We start from the raw sequence: 21,796 nt of genomic DNA on the forward strand, positions 1-21,796 counted from the left end.
AGTTGTTGTAGAATCCTTTGTAATATCTTTGGAATAGTCCGTTAATAATCTGACAATAAAAAAAGAAAAAAAACCAAATAACAATAAAAAAAACATGAAATATATTATAAAAATATATCCCAAGAAGCATATAACAATAAAACAATATAATTAATAAAAAGTAAATATTATATATAAAAATAATTGAAATTAAAGGATAAAAAGAGAACATTTTTATTTCATATAAATTTATAATTTATAATTATATATGTTTACACCATATTCTCTTAATAATGTTCGTATTTATAGGCACATGTATATAAATACTTGTAAGTTTAAAGATTATAAAAATATATAGATTCAAAATGAACTTTAAGAGATTTAAATAAACTTAATAATAATGAATGAACATAATAATAAAGAGGTGTAGGAAGATATCTAGATATTTATATACATTGTATAATTTTGTAACATACTAAAATTAATATAAAAATTGAATTAAATTAAATTTTAAAGAATTAAATTAAAAATCAAAATACATAACAATTAAAAGATTAAAAATTAAATTTGATATAATTAACAAATAATAAGATATTTCTAAATAATTCACAAATTTTAAAACATATTTTCAATTAAAAAAATATTTTTTTAATTGAAATCAAAATATTTTTTTAAGTGAAAATATTTTTTTATTAATTAATTTTTTAAATAATAAATAAACACAAAAAAAAATTAATTTTTTTTTTTAAATAACCTTTCGAAACAAACGGCCACATGGAAATATTCAGACAGAAACAAAGCTGTTAGTTTTTTAACCATCCCCCATCTTTACTCATGTTTTCCAGTCTTCTTGTCTTGTTCCTCTCCCTCTCCCTCTCTCTCTCTCTCTAAGAAAAGACCATCTTTTTTACCTCACAGTTCACACATAGTAATAGTGTTTTTTTTTTTGAACTTTACTCTTTCTTTCTGTTCCTCTCTGAAGCTGAAAATCCTCAAAGAAGATAAAACCTAACCAATCAAACACCAGACAAAACAAAACAAAGTCTAAAGTAGCTAACTTTTTCACCTTTTTCTCTTCTTTACTTGTATAGAAGCAACAAAACCCTAGATAAAGCTCAATTATTACATGACCCTTTTGAATTAAGGCTATGGTGCTGTTTCCCATCAAGTTCACTTCACTCTAGGTAAAAATCCTATTTTTCTGTACCCTACATTGTTATTCTTTATGTGGATTTCAATTCTTTTCAGTAGGTGTTAGATGGATTTTTTCTTGTTCTTGTAATTTCTTTATGTTTTCACGTTTTTAGTTAAAACCCAGTAAATTGCCCCTTTCATTACTGTTAATTTTGGACAATGTGTTTTAGTTTTGTTTGTATCTATTGTGAAAAATTGGTGGTGGTATTGATGCACGTGGGTGTGCAGTAGGTGGGATAGTGGAGCCATGGAAGGCGACCAGCATGGGATTGTTCTGGCCTGTGCTATTTCAGGGACCCTTTTTGCGGTTTTGGGTTCCGCTTCGTATTCGATTCTATGGGCAGTGAATTGGAGGCCATGGAGGATTTATAGGTAATTCTGGATAAGCAACTTTCGGAATTTCTATTTATGTTGTCGCCATACTTGCCAGAGTGATTGAAAGTACATAGATTTCATGTGGGGGTTTATAGGATGTGATAATTAATGGTTAATTATTAGGATTTGAGGTTGCATTGTCCTATATAGTAATATTCCTTAGTTTGTTAAACGTGTCATTAATTAATCATTAAGGCTTCATTTGTTGTGTGATTGAAAAACAGTTGGTTATTTCCGATTATGCAGAGATGTAATATAGAACAGAAAGCTGGTTTAGCAGGTTATTTGAGTACAAGATTTTCCTTTCTTTTAAAAAATAGATTGTTTTTTATAGGTTTTGGACAATACAAAAATAGACAACTTCCCAGAGCTTTTCACACCCTTTTCTTTTCTTTCTTTGACGTGATCAATAAACTCTACATGTTCCTCTGTTATACAGGTTCTTTTTCCTTGTCTCCGTGTTTAGGCTTTGCTTGTGTACTTTATTGGTTTCTCTACTTTCAGCATTCTTATTTATGAAGTCAATGTGTTATACTGTTAAACTGTGTGTATACTGATAATTGGATTAAGTCCTTTTCTCATCCTCTTGTTCTCGGCTGGCATTTCTCATTTCAGCTGGATCTTTGCCAGAAAATGGCCACATTTCTTACAAGGTCCTCAGCTGGGCATATTGTGTCGTTTTCTCTCTCTATCTGCATGGATGATTGTTGTATCTCCAGTTCTAATGCTTGTCATGTGGGGAAGCTGGTTAATTGTAATATTGCATCGTGATATAATTGGTCTGGCTGTAATCATGGCTGGAACTGCTCTTCTATTGGCATTCTATTCAATCATGCTCTGGTGGAGAACACAATGGCAAAGTTCAAGTATGTGTTTCCTTACCCTCTTTGTCTTCATTGTTTACCTAGAAAATGAACTCTTTTCTGTCTTATTATTTAATGTTCGTATGTCCATCGTGATATTTGTATAGCAAATCTGTCTTTGGTGCTAGAGATGTAACCTCTTAAATTGATTTTATTTGGCATTTAATTTCATGTTAAACATGCTATTCAGCATGCATTCCTCTATTATACAAGTTTCCAAGTGGTTAGGAACTTTCTTAAGTCAATAACAAAGTCTTTCCTTTCTGTTTCTCATTAAAAGCAACTAATTGGAGGATAGATCGTCCTATTGAGAATGAGGCAGGTTCCACTCTCCTAAATTTGAATTTAATATTCACGTTGAGATAAATCAATTCATGTTAGACAATGCAGATGCTTTGTTGGTGAGATTGAGGCATGTGATAGAAATGTAGTAATATAGAACAGGTTAGTGACAAGAATTTATAGGAATGAGGGATTGTCTGGTCAGCTAAGTTTTGTTAGACTGGGAGATGAGTTGCAATGCATTCACTAGACATTTTGGGAAATTCAACGATTGATTATCTTGCTGGAATTTGTGGAAAAAAGAAAAAAAGAAAACCTTAAACTGTCATGAATGAGCCAAGGATTTGGTTTTAAGCAACTTGGCATCTATAAAAGTTGAAAACATAATTATCGACTATTTTTCCAAATTAGGAAAACTTTATTCTGGACCTCTAAAATGTCACTCAGTTAAACAGATTAATAATTAGATATAGAGGGAATGTGACAGTAAACTTGGTAAAGCATCAAACAGTTGGGACTAAAGCAAATATGATAAAGTGGCAGAGGAAGCTACTTATGAAATGGGGGAAAAGAAAGATGTAAGAAGCTCAATAACAAACAGGAACATTATTATGACCAGCTAAGCTGCATACATTTACAGTATTCATGTTAAAGGTTCAGTAATAAAAAACAAGTGGATGATAAATTAGAGCTGGTTTCATTACACTTGAACTCCATATATAGATGTAACTATAGGCTGCTTTCTGGTCCATATGAATCTATTTGTGACAATCCCTCACTAAAGAGGGGCATTAAGACTGGGAAGCCTAACATGATAAAATTTCATTTTCATCTTTTGCTAAATATCATGTTCTCATTGTCTTAATCTTGTTTATCTGGCACTGGTTTTATCGTGTGCATGGTAATAATTGAAGTTTGCTTTTATCATTGCGTAACTTTGCCATTCATATTATTCATTGAGTTTTGCATTGTTTTCTCTTGCCTTTGGTTATGACCTAATTTCTTTGTTTTGGCTCTACAGGAGCAGTTGCTATTCTTCTTCTGCTGGCTGTTGCCTTGCTCTGTGCATACGAACTATGTGCTGTGTATGTTACTGCTGGTAAAAATGCATCTGAGCGATATTCACCCTCTGGTTTCTTTTTTGGTGTATCAGCAATTGCTTTGGCAATTAACATGCTCTTTATTTGCCGAATGGTCTTTAATGGTGAGTTTTGCTTTATCTTTTCATGTCAAGCGTTATTTTGCTTCATTAGTTGTTCCGGAGATGTATTGCACTGTGATGATATGATTTCATGTTTTCCAGGCCTGAGTCTTGATGATGCAATAAACTTTTGTTGCTGTTATCTGTTTTTGACATAATAAATATTTTATTTTGTTTCCTGTTCCTTCAATGCCTGAAGGGAATGGCTTAGATGTGGATGAGTATGTGCGGAGGGCATACAAATTTGCTTATAGTGATTGTATAGAAATGGGTCCGATTCCTTGCTCTCCAGAGCCACCTGAACCCAATGAATTATACCCTCGGCAATCCAGTAGGTAAGCCATATGCTCAAGCTTTGCTTGTTTGGTATTTTGTATTATATCTTAGTGGTGAGTGTTGAATCTGTCTTGTTTAGGCATAACTAGAGTGGGTGCAACCTTTTCAGGTGGTCCTGTTGATAACTGCATTTATTTTTTACTTGCTTTATGATAAGTAGGGAGTGTGTATGACTCTTGCTTACGAGGGTTAATTAAATCGGTTCAGCATCCTTTTGAGGTGTTAAATTATTAACTAGGCATTTTTTGCCTAGCCAGTCTAATTGTTTAGTTGCTTCTATAATAACTTCTTTTTTCCTTTTCTTCTCAATGTGTTTATAGGGCTTCACATCTTGGACTTCTATACTTTGGTTCACTTGTGGTTCTGCTTGTGTATTCGATTTTATATGGTTTGACAGCAACAGAAGCACGCTGGCTTGGATTCATTACTTCAGCTGCTGTCATTATTCTCGGTATCCTATTGATGACCATGGTTACTTATGTTTTGCATTATTCATTGCCTTCTATGCAACCTTTGCTATACTTGGAGCTAATTTCATGTGATTAATTGTTATGCAGATTGGAACATGGGAGCATGCTTGTATGGGTTTCAGCTTCTTCAAAGCCGTGTGGTTGCACTTTTTGTTGCGGGCATATCCCGAGTTTTTCTTTTCTGCTTTGGGGTGCATTACTGGTTTGTTCTATAGATTTTTGCTCAAAATTATGTGTAAATTTGTTGGTTTCGGTCGCTGTCTTATGTCATAGTTAACATTCTTTTTCTTTGCTTCAGGTACTTGGGCCATTGCATTAGTTATGCTATTGTAGCATCTGTTCTGTTAGGTGCTACTGTTTCTCGTCATTTGTCAGTCACAAATCCTTTAGCTGCTAGAAGAGATGCCTTAAAGAGCACAGTGATTCGCCTTAGAGAGGGTTTTCGCAGAAAGGAACAGAACACTTCATCCAGCTCTTCTGAAGGTTGTGGCTCAAGTGTAAAACGTAGTAGTAGTATTGAAGCAGGTCCACTGGGTAATATTGTTGACTCTGGCAACCAGTTGGCCGTGCAGTGCACGACTGATTCTAGTAACTGGAATAATGTTCTATGCCGAAATGCTAGTTGTCATGAGGGGATCAACAGTGATAAAAGCACAGACAGTGGAAGGCCGAGTTTAGCATTACATAGCAGTTCTTGTTGTTCAGCTGTCCAAGAGCCTGAAGCTGGGACATCTGGGGATAAAAAATTTGATCTGAATAGTTCCCCAGTGGTTTGCTCTAGCGGTGGTCTTGATAGTCAATGCTGCGAGTCTAGTGCATCAACTTCTGCAAATCAACAACTGCTAGATTTGAACCTTGCTCTTGCTTTTCAGGAAAGGTTGAATGATCCAAGGATTACCTCTATGCTGAAAAAGAGGGCAAGGCAAGGCAACAGAGAACTGGCTACTTTACTTCAGGATAAAGGACTGGATCCTAATTTTGCCATGATGTTGAAGGAGAAGAACTTGGATCCCACTATCCTGGCATTACTCCAGAGGAGCAGTTTGGATGCAGATAGAGATCATCGTGACAATACTGATATCACTATTGTTGACTCAAATAGTGTTGACAGTGTTATGCCCAATCAAATTTCTCTTTCAGAAGAGCTAAGGCTTCAGGGGCGTGAAAAGTGGCTTCAGATGTCTAGATTTGTTCTGCATCACATGGCAGGTACTCCTGAGCGAGCATGGGTTCTCTTTAGTTTCATCTTCATTGTGGAAACGACTATTCTGGCAATTGTTCGTCCCAAGATAATAAAAATTATAAATACTACACATCAACAGGTGAGTGGAGTTTGTAAGATTTTTCCTTAATTATATTGTTTTTGTTTTTGGTAAGATTTTCGTCAGATATTGATAGTAAACAAAAATAATGTTTAAATTTGATGAAACAATTTATGTTGCAGTTTGAGCTTGACATTGCAGTATTTCTACTATCCCTTGTTGTTTGCTGAAACAATTTATGTTGCAGTTTGAGCTTGGCATTGCAGTATTTCTTCTATCTCTTGTTGTTTGCTCAATCATGACTTTCCTTCGGTCACTTCAAGTAGAAGAAATGGCCATGACATCAAAACCTCGCAAGGTAGATACTATTGAATATTGTAATTTCTTCATTTTTTTGTGTTGCATTAAAAATGGATTCTCTCTTTTGTTTATTTATGTGCATATGTACATAAATCCATATAAAATTTGCCTTTGTTTGTTCTTTCTGCTATCCTATGTCTTTATACTATTTAAAGTTTGTGGGACTTGTATCTGAATTCTTGGCGTTCTTATGTCTCCTTGAACATCTTTGTCTTTCAGTATGGTGTTATTGCTTGGCTGCTCAGCACTGGTGTTGGATTGTTGCTTTCCTTCTTGAGGTATGGTGGATTTCACATTTCATTTAATTACTTGTGTCATTTTAGAATTTTCCAATCAAGGCAGTGTGTTTTTACTGTATATAGCCTTCTTCGTGGATGATTCTATGACATGTTATGGGTGACTCTGCACCCCATTCCTCATTATGCATTAATTTCTATTTCCACTTCTGCAGCAAATCGTCACTGCTTCTTGGATTATCCTTGACTGTCCCACTCATGGTGGCTTGTCTTTCTGTTGCCATTCCTATTTGGATTCACAATGGCTACCAGTTTTGGGTTCATCAATTGCAGTCTGCAGGTCATACTGAAAACCATCGTCCTCCTGGGACAAAGGAGGTTTGTTCCTTCCCGCTCTCCACCCTTCACCTTCGGATTTTATGCAACTATTCAAGAATAAATCTATCATTTTGGAAGTCTAATGGTTCAAAGGAGCTATCACCTTTCCACTTTTTTATATTTTTATATCATTTGGTTTGCTACATTAAACCTTATTGATTCTAGTTGATTTTCTTGTCTTTTCTAGGGTATTGTTCTTATTGTTTGTACAATAGTATTTATTGGATCTGTGTTAGCTCTGGGTGCAATTGTGTCTGCAAAGCCTCTGGATGATTTAGGATACAGGGCATTGACCAGTGGCCAAAAAAGCTTTAGTTCTCCTTATGCATCACCAGCATACCTTGGTTGGGTGATGGCATCTGCAATTGCCTTAATAGTCACTGGTGTGCTACCAATTATTTCATGGTTTGCTACATATCGGTTTTCCCTGTCTTCTGCTGTATGTGTTGGGATATTTGCAGGTAACCTGTCTATACTTGTATGGTCTTTAATATTTGCATTTTTGTGTGGCATTTTGTGGATTTATCTTACTTCATGTTGCCTGTTTTGGTAGTTGTTCTCGTGGCATTTTGTGGCACATCTTATTTGGAAGTAGTCCAATCCAGGGATGACCAGGTTCCAACAAAGGGTGATTTTCTTGCAGCCCTACTTCCTCTTGTGTGCATTCCAGCATTGCTATCACTTTGCTGTGGATTGCTTAAATGGTGAGAATTATTGTACTAAACATTACTCCATGACAGAAGTTTACTTCTCAAACCATGACTGGATATTTGTGTACTGCTGCAAGTGGGCATTTGTTCGGCCATTTAATGTGCTTTAATTTTATTTTGCAGGAAAGATGATGACTGGAAGCTTTCTCGAGGTGTATATATATTTGTTATTATTGGTCTTCTGCTGCTGCTTGGTGCAATATCTGCTGTTATAGCTGTGGTTAAGCCATGGACTGTAAGTGGGGTTTTTTATGCATCCCTGTATTTTCTTATCCTTGATTTTTGTGCAAAATCTGTTGACTTGTTTTTCTTTTGTCCTCTCAATTGCAACAGATAGGGGTGGCATTCCTCTTAGTTCTTCTCCTGATCGTACTAGCTATTGGTGTTATCCATCACTGGGCTTCAAACAATTTCTATTTGACCAGGACACAGATGCTCTTTGTTTGTTTCCTCGCTTTTCTTTTGGGCTTGGCTGCATTTCTTGTTGGATGCTTTGAAGGTGAAAACAAATATCATTATTGACCCATACAACTTCCTCAGCACCCTAGTCTTGGACATACTCTCTTCATGACTTTGTTGCATAATGACAACCAGCCAGTGACTTTAAATTTCACCTTTCTTTTCAGGGAAGCCTTTTGTGGGAGCATCTGTTGGTTATTTTTCATTTCTGTTTCTTCTTGCTGGACGAGCATTGACTGTAAGTTTCATCACATTAACTCCATTCAAGTTTTGATTGTAATATTTATTCTCTGTTTTTCATTTTACAAAATGGATTTTATTTTCTCATTTATTCATTTCCTTTCCTTCTCTGCACACACGTGTGTCCCTGCAGGTCCTTCTGTCACCACCCATTGTAGTTTATTCACCACGAGTACTGCCTGTTTATGTTTATGATGCCCATGCAGATTGTGGAAAAAATGTCAGGTTTGTTTATCTAATCAATGTTCTTTTCTCTTATATAGTCATGGATTTCTAATTCTTTTGTCATTTATTTTCTATTGTAATTTTTTATATCTATACTAGAGCTTCATTCTTTATTCACATCTAATGTTTGTGCATCACCTCTCAAACAGCGGTGCATTTCTCATGCTTTATGGGATCGCTTTGGCAACTGAAGGATGGGGTGTTGTTGCCAGTTTGAATATTTATCCACCATTTGCTGGTGCTGCTGTATCTGCAATTACTCTTGTTGTATCCTTTGGGTTTGCAGTCTCTCGTCCATGCCTGACTCTAAAGGTCAGCATACTAATCATATCTGATTTCCTATGATTTGATTTGACTTGATGCCAGTCTGCGACTATTTTTCTAATGCTGGTTTTAATATTATCTGAAAAGAGTTACTTTGTATCTCCCTTTGCAATGCTTATCGGGTTCAGTTGATAACATTTGCTTGCATCTCCAGATGATGGAAGATGCAGTTCAATTTCTCAGCAAGGATATGATTGTTCAAGCAATTACACGATCTGCCACTAAGGTGTGTTTGATTTTGAATTTAAAATTGAACTTGAAGTTGATTCATTATCCAGTTTATCTTGCATCAATGCCATAAGATCCCCCCTGCAAATAGTTGAATATGCAATATAAATGTTGATTGGTTTCTTGAATTTGGCATCAATGATGTGCGTGGTTAAGTATTTTGCTAAATCTAAATGAAAATTTGGGGCGGTGAAGTGCAGCAATCCTTACAACTAAATTGAGTCCATATGGTATATGATTTTCACTGGGTCATGCCCAAATTACTGTCTAAATATTTGTGAAAGTATGTGTACATACTCCTACTGTAATGTGTTTATAGAACATAATAAATCCACCATATTTTTTAATTCCCCATATCTTGTATGGTGGAAGGTTGTCCAAACTTATGCTCATATACTACTGCACTGCAATTAATGTGTTGCATTTTATTATGCTATCATGCAGACAAGAAATGCTTTGTCCGGAACATATTCAGCTCCTCAGCGGTCTGCTAGTTCAACAGCTCTTTTGGTTGGGGACCCTACTGCTACACGTGATAAGGCAGGAAACCTTGTGCTTCCTAGAGATGATGTCATGAAATTGCGAGATCGTCTAAGAAATGAGGAATTAGTAGTAGGATCTTTCCTCTGCAGGATGAGATACCAGACATTTCGGCATGAATCAGTCAGTGGTGTAGATTACAGAAGGGAAATGTGTGCGCATGCTCGGATTTTGGCTTTAGAAGAGGCAATTGATACTGAATGGGTGTACATGTGGGATAGATTTGGTGGTTACCTACTTCTTCTGCTTGGCTTGACTGCTCAGGCAGAAAGAGTACAGGTAAATCAGGGTTTTGTGATGATTACTATACTTGTTTTATCATTACTTAGAGTTCCTGATTATACTTCTGCCATGATAGGATGAGGTACGCTTGAGGCTTTTTCTTGACAGCATAGGTTTCTCTGACCTAAGTGCCAAGAAAATTAAAAAGTGGATGCCAGAGGACCATAGGCAATTTGAAATTATTCAGGAGAGGTGACAACTTTCTGACTATTTTTTTTAATCCTTTTTCTACCATGCAAGGAGTTACTCTTTCCATGTTTCTAAATCTTCATTCTGGATTTTGTAGCTATCTGAGAGAAAAGGAGATGGAAGAGGAAATTTTAATGCAAAGACGTGAGGAGGAGGGGAGAGGTAAAGAAAGAAGGAAGGCCCTTTTGGAGAAGGAGGAGCGCAAATGGAAGGAGATTGAAGCGTCTCTCATTTCCACTATTCCTAATGCTGGCAGCAGGGAGGCAGCAGCTATGACAGCTGCAGTGCGTGCTGTGGGAGGTGATTCTGTTCTCAGTGATTCCTTTGCACGAGAAAGGGTTTCAAGCATTGCACGTAGGATACGCACAGCTCAATTAGCTCGCCGAGCACTGCAGGTTGATAACCTTGTTCTGTAAATCAGTTCTATGTTTCCATTTTGCTTTTTTTTTCTTTTAATATCATATGATATGAAATGCTGGCATTTCTTCCATATTTGGAGGATTTGCCTTCCCATAGATGATTAAAGCATATAGATTAGCTGCAGTGCTTCAGCTGAGATAGGCGTGGGGATGGTGAAATGCATGGAATCTGGGTTCTGAAACCAAGAATGGTTAAGGAAAGACTGTATCTTTAACAACTGATTCAGCAGAAGATGTTCTGAAAATATTGTGCAGTTATATGGGCTAGTTTTAATAACCTGATCAATAGCCAGATAAGTAATATCCCAAATTGTATAAAGGAAGTCAGCACTCCAGCTTCAGCTTCTGGAATTTGTGGACTTTTCAGGTCTGGTTTTGCAGGAGCAGGGACTGCGCCTTTAAGAAACTATCCCAAACTGCCTAAAGCTTTCCTAGAATCACTTTGCTACATTATGATCTATAAAGCTAACATCTGAATTTGTGTGTAAAGATGTCACCAATTTTGTTGTGAAATATGAATCTATTAAATCTTAATGTTGTTGCAGACTGGAGTTACAGGTGCTGTATGTGTTCTTGATGATGAACCAACCACAAGTGGCAGGCACTGTGGTGAGATCGATTCCAGTGTATGTCAAAGTCGAAAGGTCAGCTTTTCCATTGCAGTTTTGATCCAACCTGAGTCTGGACCAGTTTGCCTTCTAGGCACTGAATTTCAGAAGAAAGAATGCTGGGAAATTCTGGTGGCTGGTGCTGAGCAAGGTATTGAGGCTGGACAGGTTGGGCTTAGATTAATCACTAAAGGTGATAGGCAGACAACTGTTGCCAAGGAGTGGAGTATCAGTGCAACAAGTATTGCTGATGGAAGGTGAGGAAATTTTTTGCTGCAACTTCAAATCATAGTGCTTCCTTTGTAACTTTCCATGTATTCTTGCACTTGTTGTGGTATTTAATCTTTAATGAAGGATTGGAACTCCGAAATGTGTTATACTTGTATTTTGCTTTTATTTTCAGCATATATCATTTCTATCTCCAGTTTCAAGTTACTCGGGTCTTACAATTACTTTGCAGATGGCATATCGTGACAATGACTGTTGATGCTGATTTGGGTGAAGCAACTTGCTATTTGGATGGTGGCTTTGATGGCTTCCAAACTGGGCTACCATTGTCTGTGGGCAGTAGCATCTGGGAACAGGGGACAGAAGTTTGGGTCGGTGTTAGGCCACCAATAGATGTGGATGCATTTGGAAGATCAGATAGCGAAGGAGCTGAGTCTAAGATGCATATAATGGATGTTTTCTTATGGGGAAGGTGCTTAACTGAAGATGAGATTGCCTCTCTTCATGCTGCTATAGGCTCAACAGAGTTTGGTATGATTGACTACCCTGAAGATAACTGGCAATGGGCAGATTCACCCCCCAGAGTATGTTTCTGCTGTCAGTATTTCTTATTATGGTGAACTGTGTGAAATTTCAACTAACAGAAACAACATTTTATATTTGAGTTTGAAGTCCTTGACTAATCTTTGCTTCTTGTGTTCACTTAGGTTGATGAGTGGGATAGTGATCCTGCAGATGTAGATCTTTACGATAGGGATGATGTAGACTGGGACGGGCAATATTCAAGTGGGAGGAAAAGGAGATCAGATCGGGAAGGAGTAGTGATAGATGTTGATTCTTTTGCTAGGAGGTTTAGGAAACCTAGGATAGAAACACAAGAAGAAATTAATCAACGGATGCTTTCAGTTGAATTGGCTGTTAAGGAAGCCTTGTGTGCTAGAGGAGAAGCACATTTTACTGACCAGGAGTTTCCTCCAAATGATCAATCGTTATACATGGATCCTAGAAATCCCCCTTCGAAGTTGCAGGTTGTTTCTTATCTGTAATTACATGCAGCTTGGTGTATTTTATTGGTTTTTCTAACTTTGTCTTGGAGTTCAAACCTAGGTTGTCTCTGAGTGGATGCGGCCTGTGGAAATAGTCAAGGAAAGCCGTCTAGACTTCCAACCGTGTTTGTTTTCTGGGATAGCAAATCCCTCTGATGTTTGTCAGGTCTGGTCTCTCCTGGCTGCGTGACATGCAATTTTTCTTTACTGTACTGATCATGATATATTTTGAATCACCTTAATTTAATGGTTCAGAATTCTTAAAAATTGTCTTGCTCATGTTATAGGGTCATCTAGGTGATTGTTGGTTTCTAAGCGCTGTAGCTGTTCTAACAGAGGTATCACGAATATCAGAAGTGATAATTACACCAGAGTATAATGAGGAAGGAATTTACACAGTTCGCTTTTGTATTCAGGTAACAGTTCATAGTTTTCTTTTGGTATTAAGTACATCTTTCAATGTTTAATTCGTGCAAGGAAGCAGAAAGGTGGCCATTTGTCCTTTAATATATGATATATGGTTTTATGGTTAAGCTGTGCTTTTGAAGGGGAAATTGAAACATTGTGATGTATTCTGGACTTTTTATCATCACTGTTGTATGGAAATAATTAGAGAAGTCCTCTGATGTTTGCAAGTTAAAAATGCACCCCAAAGTTGTTGAAGGTACTCGATCTGCTGATGTGAATTTAATCTTTGATGGGTTAGACATGCCTTCCATATTCTGATGATTTGAGTGTGAGAAAACTTTTATCCAAAGCTATTCTTTTATAGACTTGGCTGTTGAAATGAGAAATTATTCTGGAGAGAATCCCATTGTTTAGTGATAAAGTAACTCTAGTGCACCATTTAGCAGACAATTTTCGTGCTAGCATCTTGGAAGTAGGGTTTCTTCTTCTTTAGATGATTTAGATGTCAACGCTACCAGACTTTTGGTGGAGCTATCTCCCTGTGATGGGACTATATCAAAGCAATTGCCATTCTATTAGATATAGCCTCCCTGGGCTTCCCTTAAGAATTGGCAATGCTTTCCCTGGGACTTGGCCCAGGTGCGCTAGGGGTGAGGTGGTTCTGGGGTTGGTCTTGGGAATCTTTATGGTCATGGACACTGGCTTTCTTAATTTACTCCATGAGTCGTGTACTATAATTACCTGATCTCTTAACCGGGTTGTACTTTTCATTTCTGAATAAAATGTATGACCCTGTTTTTGCTCTAATGGTGCTTCATTTCATGTTAAATTAGCTAACAAATATAATTAGTGAGACCTCTTCCTGTTTGGTTATCATGTTCATAACAGTATTCTCTGTTTTGTTATCTCCTTGCAGGGTGACTGGGTCCCAGTTGTTGTTGATGATTGGATTCCGTGTGAATCACCAGGTAAACCTGCATTTGCTACCAGCCGGAAGGGTAATGAACTCTGGGTTTCTATATTGGAGAAAGCGTATGCCAAATTGCATGGTTCTTATGAGGCATTGGAAGGTGGGCTTGTTCAGGATGCTCTTGTGGATCTCACTGGAGGTGCTGGCGAGGAGATTGACATGAGGAGCGCTCAGGCCCAGATTGATCTTGCAAGTGGTAGACTGTGGTCTCAATTGTTGCGCTTTAAACAAGAAGGCTTTCTATTGGGTGCAGGGAGTCCATCAGGTTCTGATGTCCAGGTTTCCTCAAGTGGTATTGTGCAGGGCCATGCATACTCTTTGCTGCAGGTAATACCAGCTTGTATCTTTCTACATTAATCGGGCACCAGCTGAAGAAATCTTGGTGGGAGTTTACACTCTTGTTAACTTATTCAGGTAAGAGAGGTGGATGGCCATAAGCTTGTTCAAATTCGAAATCCATGGGCTAATGAAGTAGAGTGGAATGGACCTTGGTCTGACTCATCTCCTGAATGGACTGATAGGATGAAGCACAAACTAAAGCATGTTCCACAGGTACTTGAGTACTACTTTTTAAGGCATGTTTTCCTTTTCTTCTCTTGGTGAGTAAAAAGTTATGCATCATGGTCCTTGAGTACTATTTGTTGAGGCATGAGTGACCAGATGATTTCATTTGTTCTGATCGCCATCTTGCAATGGGATATTATTTTCAAAAAGTTAACTGTCTTGTTGAACAGTCGAAAGATGGTATATTCTGGATGTCCTGGCAAGACTTTCAAATCCACTTCCGGTCAATATATGTATGCCGTGTCTACCCCACTGAGATGCGGTATTCTGTCCATGGCCAATGGCGAGGCTACAGTGCTGGTGGATGCCAAGATTATGCTTCCTGGAATCAAAATCCACAGTTCCGATTGAGGGCCACTGGTCCAGATGCATCATTACCAATTCATGTGTTCATCACTTTAACTCAGGTATGCTTTCAGTGAAGGACATACAAGAATTTTTTTTAATCCCTTGCACTTCACATCTTTACTGAGTTTATGAACTCATCTAATTTTCTGTGTTTAGGGTGTGAGTTTCTCTAGAACAGCAGCTGGTTTCAGAAATTACCAATCCAGTCATGATTCAATGATGTTCTACATTGGAATGAGGATTCTGAAAACTCGTGGTCGTCGTGCTTCCTACAACATTTACCTACATGAATCAGTTGGCGGGACAGATTATGTCAATTCTCGAGAAATATCATGTGAAATGGTTTTGGATCCTGATCCAAAAGGTTACACAATTGTACCCACAACTATACATCCTGGGGAAGAAGCACCATTTGTTCTCTCTGTTTTCACCAAAGCATCAGTTACCCTGGAAGCTTTGTAATAATCAGTGATGGCTTTCAATTGTTTTCTTTGTCCTTTGGGCTGAGAGCTTACCTGCTAGATTTTGAGGTGCTTGGGTTGTTCATAGATCATGTACCACCCAAGGCAGATTTTGTTGAACCACAAATCAGTGTACAGAATCACAAGGTAAATTGTTGCAAGTTTCTTCTATGTCTATCTTGCAATGCATCTTTCTACCCATCTGTTTCCCATTTGTTCTTCTCAAGGCATTTGGTAAAACTTTCTACACTCATCTTGTTTCGTTATTTTTTGTTTTGTATCTATGCTGAGCTATGGAGGACTGATCTAAACCTGTGAATTTGGCAGCCTGTGCACAATGTGGTTCTCAGCTGCCAGGATGGCCTGTGAAAAGCAAGCAAGCCATTCGACCAGTGCATTTTTGGACTTTATTCCTTATTCAAGCTCCAGCACCAAATGAATTTGAGTGCACTTAGCTAGACATGAGAGCTTATTGAATGCTATCAGTGCTTCGGAGAGGGTTGTCGAGGTTGTTAATTGTACATGTGTAGGTATGTAATCTGTAGGAAATATAGGCCTAATCATGTAAATGAAGTGGAGAAAGAAAAAGGCTGAAAAGAAATAGGAAAATAACCACTAACACTAGTTCTAGGTGAATACTGAAAAGCATGGTAGCTGGAGAATGTTTCAGCTGCGGTTTTGTTGTGCTTTATATTCTGCATAATTTGTCACTTGTAAAAAAAGATTACCCTATTTTGCAATATAATCATCATTTGTCATTTGAGTTGATAATTTTCAGTGTGTTTAATTTGTTTCCTTTGCATGAACTACAACGGCAGTTCAAACTATAATCAGCAAGTCTTTTCTTCTCATCTTTACAGGAACATTCCTTGTCATATCTGAGATATAATGAGGTATGAAAAAAGATAAAATAATTGTATATAAATATAATAATAATCCTTTTTTTTTATTAACATGCCATTACCAACTGTCTCCCAAATTTTAAAAAATGTGTCCATTTTGTTGTATTTGTATCCTGTATCAATGTGCATATTTTCTCTGCAGAAACCCTAGACCTGGCCACATGTGGCCATGGAGAATATGGTTTTGTTTTGACCTTGTACTTGCCCGTCTGTGGATAACTGCATGGAAAATCCACAAATAGAGAAACAATTCTGTGGTAACAGTCATCAGTTTCCTGACCAACTTGCATGTCCTTGTATTCTTTTGAGTGGTGTTCTTCGATCTTGTATAATCTACAAACCTGAGGCCAGTATAAATGCAAAAGCAAATTACAACTGCAGAGAACCGGTGAAATGAAAAAAAGAGAGCAAAAGAATCATAGAAGGCGGCCAAAAGCATCAAGGAAGGAAGAAGAAAATATAACAAATGCTGAGATAAACATAATATTCTATATTCCAAATATCAGACTGGCAAAAGCCCCTTGCTACAAAAACAACGTCGTGGAAAAAGACTCCGATACTGTTCCCCCCTCCTTATCCTTGCTTTCTTCCTTTCAATAAAAGAAAGGAAAAGAGAGAGGGAAGTGGGAACTCTATATTTCTAGTTGTCTTTCCTAACTACCACTGGTCAAAATCACTCATTCTGAGTCACTTTCCATGCTTCCCATTGCCTTCAATCCTCTAGGTCTCTGCATCAAATAAAAACCAATCATGAATTTCAAGGAAAAGATGCTAAATCTTGATTATAGCTCATTTATTTTGAATTCAAAATTTAAACCAACTTCCTTAGCTTTTTCTGCATTTTCTGAGCAACCAGACAATCTGAAATAAATACCAGGAACTAAAAAACAAGGCATGGAAGGAAACGAAAGAACAAGTCAGTACCTTTTTGGAAGTCTTCTTCTCCCTCACTTCATACCTCTCATGACACAAATCTGATAACCATGCACCTGGACTTACCAACTGCAAATACACGAGAATCAACAAAAGCTCCAATCAAAAGAAAAAGTTAAAGACTTCCTCTCAATTTTAACAGCCCCCAAATTCATTTAATAGTGTATATATTGAGTTGACTTACAAGTAAGGTTCGTTGAATCAACTTGGCTCTTTTCTTAGGCCTTTGAGGAGGCTTGCACCCTTTCATAGCCATGAAATCCTCTTCCTTCTCTTTGTTTGACAGTGCTATGAACAGTCTAGGCCAGACAACTTTTTCTTCCTTGACATTATCCATTAAAATCTTGCTATTATCATCCAATCCCATTGATCCCCTTGTTGTGTAGTACCTATCTTCCTTATCTGGTGATAACACCGATGACTTCCTATTGTTCGATAACAAATCAGAATTCCTACATCCAACCACAACCCAAAAGTAAAATAAGAACTTTTAGACACATCTAGTCTAGAGATATTAATAACAAATGGGACAAGAAAGTAAAGAAAATTTGCAACAGCAAAAAATTCTTTCACAATTTTGATTTTTCCTAATTTCCTATATTTTCTAATCAACCAGGTCAGTCATATAGATCAGATAAAACTTCCTTCCTAATTCACATAAAACAAAAGATCCTAAAACAACAAGGACTTATCATGCAAATGAAATATGCAAACAAGCAGATTTGTTCACTTAAGCATGTTAAAGAATGAACACTTTCTTCAGTGCCTTGAATAGATACTCACTAGATACAATAAATGTATTGAACTCAATTCATTCATGCATTCTCACAAATACGAAGCCTTTGGTAATTCAACTGTGGGAGATTTTTGGGGTTCTTACTTAATGAGGCGAGAAGGAAAGTCTTTCTCGGTAGCGACGGCACGAGAAGTGAGTTTCTTCTTGGGCAAAGAATCATTTAGTTTAGATTTGTTTCCCGAGTTTTGTACTTTTTTCACTTTAACACATCTAAGCCTCTTTGTACTTCCCCATTGCAACACAAAATCTGTATCTCCAGCTGCTTCACTCTTCTTTTCCTTCTCCATTACTCTCGTCCTCTATCTAAACAGCAAAAGATTAACCCCACAAACTGTCAGAAGGGTATCACTCACTACAACTACAGAGAAAAAAAAAATAAAATCTTACAATCAAATAGACACTCTTAAAATCATTAACAATTTTTATAGGAAATTTGGTTACACACAAGCATAACATTGTATAAAGAGCCAACCAAAAACCCATGCAGAGTTCTAAAACAGCAATTAAAGTGGAACCGAACCGAACAGAAAATAAAGAAAACTCGGAGAAAATAAGTTCAACTTGTAGAGGAATTAAATAAGATGACTCACCTCGAGATCTCTAGTAAATGCAATGAAAAGTGCTCAAAATTTTATCCTACTAACCTGCATTTCATCAGACAAAAATAATAACGCATCAATAAAATCAGAAAGCTAACACAACAAGAAAAAAACCATTTTTCTCTGTTTGTTTCCCACGAAACAATAGAAAAAAACTTTTGGAATCCTCCATCAAGAAATATCTTTTCACTTTCTAAGCAACCAAACAGACAGAGAAAGAGTGAAAGATAGCAAGGCACTTCATTTCATTACACGGTTCCAGCAGCAGCAGGAGCAAAAACTTGAAGAGTCCTTTCGTTTGTTTGTGTGGTCACAGAGAGATGGGGAAAAAAAAACCAAAATCTGCGAGAAGATTGAGGAAGTGAAAGCTTAAAGGGTTTAGAATTTCGGGTCTGATTCAGATTTTCAATTTGATGGCCAACAAGTTCAAAGATCGGAGCTTTCTCCGGTATCTTCACGAAAAATTGATACTCTAGTTTACTTCTCTTTCACTCCGTGTTTCTGTTTCTCTGGCTCTTTATGTTTTTTAACTTTTTTTTACTACTTCGCGTGGTTTCTTTTGGTTTGATCATGACCGTTGGATGTGAAATGGACGATCAGATGACTTTCCCTCCAATTGGGTGGCTTTGTTACTTGAAGATTGGTTTGGGTCTTTTGTGGCACGTGACATGGGCTGAAAGCACGTGACCTGTATTGTACATTATCTCTTCTCATAGTAAAACCCAACATGGATTTGGGCATTGACTTGTGATTCCCTATTGGAATCTCTTCTAGCTTCTTGAGTTTGAAAAACAAGATGGATTAGGTATCATCTCTGATGTTTTTGAGAAAATTCAATATAGTAAAAGAAATTAAAATAGGCAAGAATTTATAAAACGTGGCAAGAATTAAGGATTTTCATGATGTGTCAAAATTGAATTTGAAGTCAGAATCAGTCAAGATTAGGATATTTTTTCTTTCAAGGGTTTTGAGTTTTAAGAGAGTTGTTCATCTTAAATCATGTATTATGATTGTTTTTATTAGTGTTCTAATTTTCTTCTCATTAGAACTATTATATTAATGGAAGGCGTGATGAACTTTCAACGAGCAATAAGAAAATATCACACTTTCAGAAACTTCTCTAAATTATCCGAGTTTTTATCATCGAGAGGGCCAAGCATGGCGAAATGAAGCATTAGAGGCTACGTCTTCACCTTCCAAACTAGGACTCTTAGTTTGGATGTGCAAGCTGGTTTTCAAGCACAAGAAACACACGGATTGTCTAGAGGAGATGATCATGAAGGCTATGAAAAGGGGCAACAAAAGCACGAATTTTCGTTCCAATTCGAGCTTCGAGAAATCTGATCGTGCAACGTTGTACTGTTCATGGAGTCCCTTACGACTCTCCAGGGAATACAGATTCATCTGTGGAGGCTTTGGCAGCAGCTATGCACTCCAAAGCTGTAATTGAAGCCAACAGAGCAGCAGCAACACTTCTCGTTCATCAGCTAACCAGCGGTTCACAAGGTGCAAAGATAGTAGCTGCTTGTGGGATACGTTTGTTAGCAAAAACAAGAAGAGAAAACCGTGCTTTCAACGCAGACGCTTGTGCAATTCCCCGCCTTCGTAAACTGCTGTCTTGTACAAACTCCTTCGCACAAAAGATTCTGTACAGCAATACTCAATTTATCCGTTCATGAAAAGAATAAAAGCCGAATTGTTGATGAAAAAAAATGGTGTCTGGGATCGGTTCTTGAAGTATTGAGAGACTTAGACTCACAACAGAGGCAAGGGAAAATGCAGCAGCGACATCAAAGCCTATCAGCAGCTCATCTCTATCAGAAGAGTAGCAGGTGGCCAAGCTGGCTACAAGGAGAAAATTTGGGATCATGCTCCCGGTGCTATTATCATTCAAGAAACTGCAGGGTAGGATGAGAATCAAGAGTTTTCATGATGTGGCATGATTCCATTTGAAATCAGAAGCTGACAGGATTAGGATATCTGACATAAAAGACTTTTGAGTTCCGATTTTAATTATCTATCTTAGATAATGATCGGTTTAATTAGCGTTGCAATTTTCTTTTTATTAGAACTCTAATTAATTAGATTATATTATAATGTAGGGCTATAAATAACGAAGATGTGATGAACTTTCATTAAGCAATAAGAAAATATCGAAGAAACCAGCTTTCTTGAGTTTCCATCGAAATCATAACACTCTGGTGGCAGGCAAAACGTACGGGTAATATTAACAGTTGCTTTGGCTCTACTGTTATTTTGATATAGTCATGAAAGTGTTTGGTTAATCATTAATATGCATTACAGTATTGTAAGGGTTGTTTTACTAAAAACTCTCTTGAAATAATGTAGTTTATAGTTGATGATGCAAGCCCTGGCAGCCCCTTTGGGAAGAGATATTGTGATTTTTGTGCTATATAAGCTACTTCGGGATAATGACATCAATATAGCTTTTTAGACAAGAGGCTGAGAGGCTTGGATAAGGCAACATATTGGCGTTTCCATCTCTCTTGAGAAGAGATGCCTTTTGTTATATAAACAACTAAAACCTTCATCTCTTGATTGGTGTAGAATAGTGGTATCATCAATTGTGTTTTTCACATCTATTCTTTCAAACTATAACCATGAAAATTCACGCAATACTAGGGATAGAATACATGTATATTTTCGTATTTATTCAATAACCAGTCATTTAACTCGTATTTCGTAGTAGATCATAATTTTTTATTTTAAGAAACTCCAATTATGAAGGCTACTTGAATGTATTTTTTTAATATAAAACAATTTAAAATATAAATTGAAAAGCTGAGAGGCTTGGATAAGGCAACATATTGGAGTTTCCATCTCTCTTGAGAAGAGATGCGACTCTTTTGTTATATAAACAACTAAAACCTTCATCTCTTGATTGGTGTAGAATAGTGGTATCATCAATTGTGTTTTTCACATCTATTCTTTCAAACTATAACCATGAAAATTCACGCAATACTAGGGATAGAATACATGTATATTTTCGTATTTATTCAATAACCAGTCATTTAACTCGTATTTCGTAGTAGATCATAATTTTTTATTTTAAGAAACTCCAATTATGAAGGCTACTTGAATGTATTTTTTTAATATAAAACAATTTAAAATATAAATTGAAAAGCCTATGCAAGTATCTCATTAAATAAATTAATAATCATTTATGTAAATAAAAGGAAAAAAATATTAACAATAACCAATTTTTTTTATATAAAATTAAGAGATAAATATAAATTAAAATATTCAACCACACAAAATGAGACATACACTTAATTGTATTTACTGAACTTATTTATTAAAATAAATAAAAGATAAATCCATAACTTAAAAAATTCATGACTTAAAAGATAAACAAAAATT

At 36.7% G+C, this 21,796-nt stretch overlaps 2 protein-coding genes across 5 annotated transcripts; one reads left to right on the top strand and one right to left on the bottom strand.

Moving 5' to 3' along the window:
- The first annotated feature begins 836 nt into the window (after positions 1–836).
- Positions 837–15,952, top strand: LOC105142310 (calpain-type cysteine protease DEK1-like). Of its 3 annotated transcripts, none has more exons than XM_011049882.1 (32): positions 846–1,163; positions 1,402–1,545; positions 2,164–2,414; positions 3,715–3,897; positions 4,094–4,229; positions 4,551–4,681; positions 4,788–4,902; positions 4,999–6,022; positions 6,210–6,320; positions 6,542–6,600; positions 6,774–6,936; positions 7,124–7,397; positions 7,490–7,640; positions 7,770–7,881; positions 7,980–8,145; positions 8,273–8,343; positions 8,479–8,570; positions 8,720–8,882; positions 9,049–9,120; positions 9,567–9,941; positions 10,021–10,136; positions 10,231–10,528; positions 11,098–11,417; positions 11,621–11,972; positions 12,096–12,416; positions 12,496–12,600; positions 12,722–12,850; positions 13,759–14,139; positions 14,227–14,364; positions 14,547–14,783; positions 14,881–15,332; positions 15,513–15,952. In XM_011049882.1, exons 2-31 carry the CDS (start codon positions 1,421–1,423, stop codon positions 15,184–15,186), a joined length of 6,477 nt encoding a protein of 2,158 aa, XP_011048184.1. In that variant the 5' UTR covers positions 846–1,163; positions 1,402–1,420; the 3' UTR covers positions 15,187–15,332; positions 15,513–15,952. The 3 variants fall into 3 exon arrangements, with proteins under 3 accessions (XP_011048187.1, XP_011048184.1, XP_011048185.1); XM_011049883.1 differs by having other exon boundaries at positions 1,405–1,545; XM_011049885.1 differs by lacking the exons at positions 14,881–15,332; positions 15,513–15,952 and having other exon boundaries at positions 837–1,163; positions 14,534–14,617.
- A 578-nt stretch (positions 15,953–16,530) lies between these two features.
- Positions 16,531–18,935, bottom strand: LOC105142309 (uncharacterized). 2 transcript variants are annotated; one of them, XM_011049881.1, is made up of 6 exons: positions 18,655–18,935; positions 18,407–18,460; positions 17,901–18,119; positions 17,205–17,472; positions 17,012–17,089; positions 16,531–16,815 (listed from the first exon to the last, which is right to left on the bottom strand). In XM_011049881.1, exons 3-6 carry the CDS (start codon positions 18,101–18,103, stop codon positions 16,765–16,767), a joined length of 600 nt encoding a protein of 199 aa, XP_011048183.1. In that variant the 5' UTR covers positions 18,104–18,119; positions 18,407–18,460; positions 18,655–18,935; the 3' UTR covers positions 16,531–16,764. The 2 variants fall into 2 exon arrangements, with proteins under 2 accessions (XP_011048183.1, XP_011048182.1); XM_011049880.1 differs by having other exon boundaries at positions 18,668–18,934.
- Positions 18,936–21,796: the final 2,861 nt, after the last annotated feature.

The sequence above is a fragment of the Populus euphratica genome, unplaced genomic scaffold (assembly GCF_000495115.2).
Source record: "Populus euphratica unplaced genomic scaffold, PopEup_1.0 scaffold140.1, whole genome shotgun sequence".
Classification (NCBI taxonomy): Eukaryota; Viridiplantae; Streptophyta; class Magnoliopsida; order Malpighiales; family Salicaceae; genus Populus; species Populus euphratica.

Coding starts and splice junctions, on each gene's coding strand:
- LOC105142310 (XM_011049882.1), top strand. CDS start 1,421: ATGGAAGGCGACCAGCATGGGATTGTTCTGGCCTGTGCTATTTCAGGG. Junction 7,882..7,979: donor CTGTGGTTAAGCCATGGACT/GTAAGTGGGGTT, acceptor CAATTGCAACAG/ATAGGGGTGGCATTCCTCTT. Junction 9,942..10,020: donor CTCAGGCAGAAAGAGTACAG/GTAAATCAGGGT, acceptor CTGCCATGATAG/GATGAGGTACGCTTGAGGCT.
- LOC105142309 (XM_011049881.1), bottom strand. CDS start 18,103: ATGGAGAAGGAAAAGAAGAGTGAAGCAGCTGGAGATACAGATTTTGTG. Junction 17,473..17,900: donor TTTCCTTCTCGCCTCATTAA/GTAAGAACCCCA, acceptor GGTTGGATGTAG/GAATTCTGATTTGTTATCGA. Junction 17,090..17,204: donor TGATTCAACGAACCTTACTT/GTAAGTCAACTC, acceptor GTGTATTTGCAG/TTGGTAAGTCCAGGTGCATG.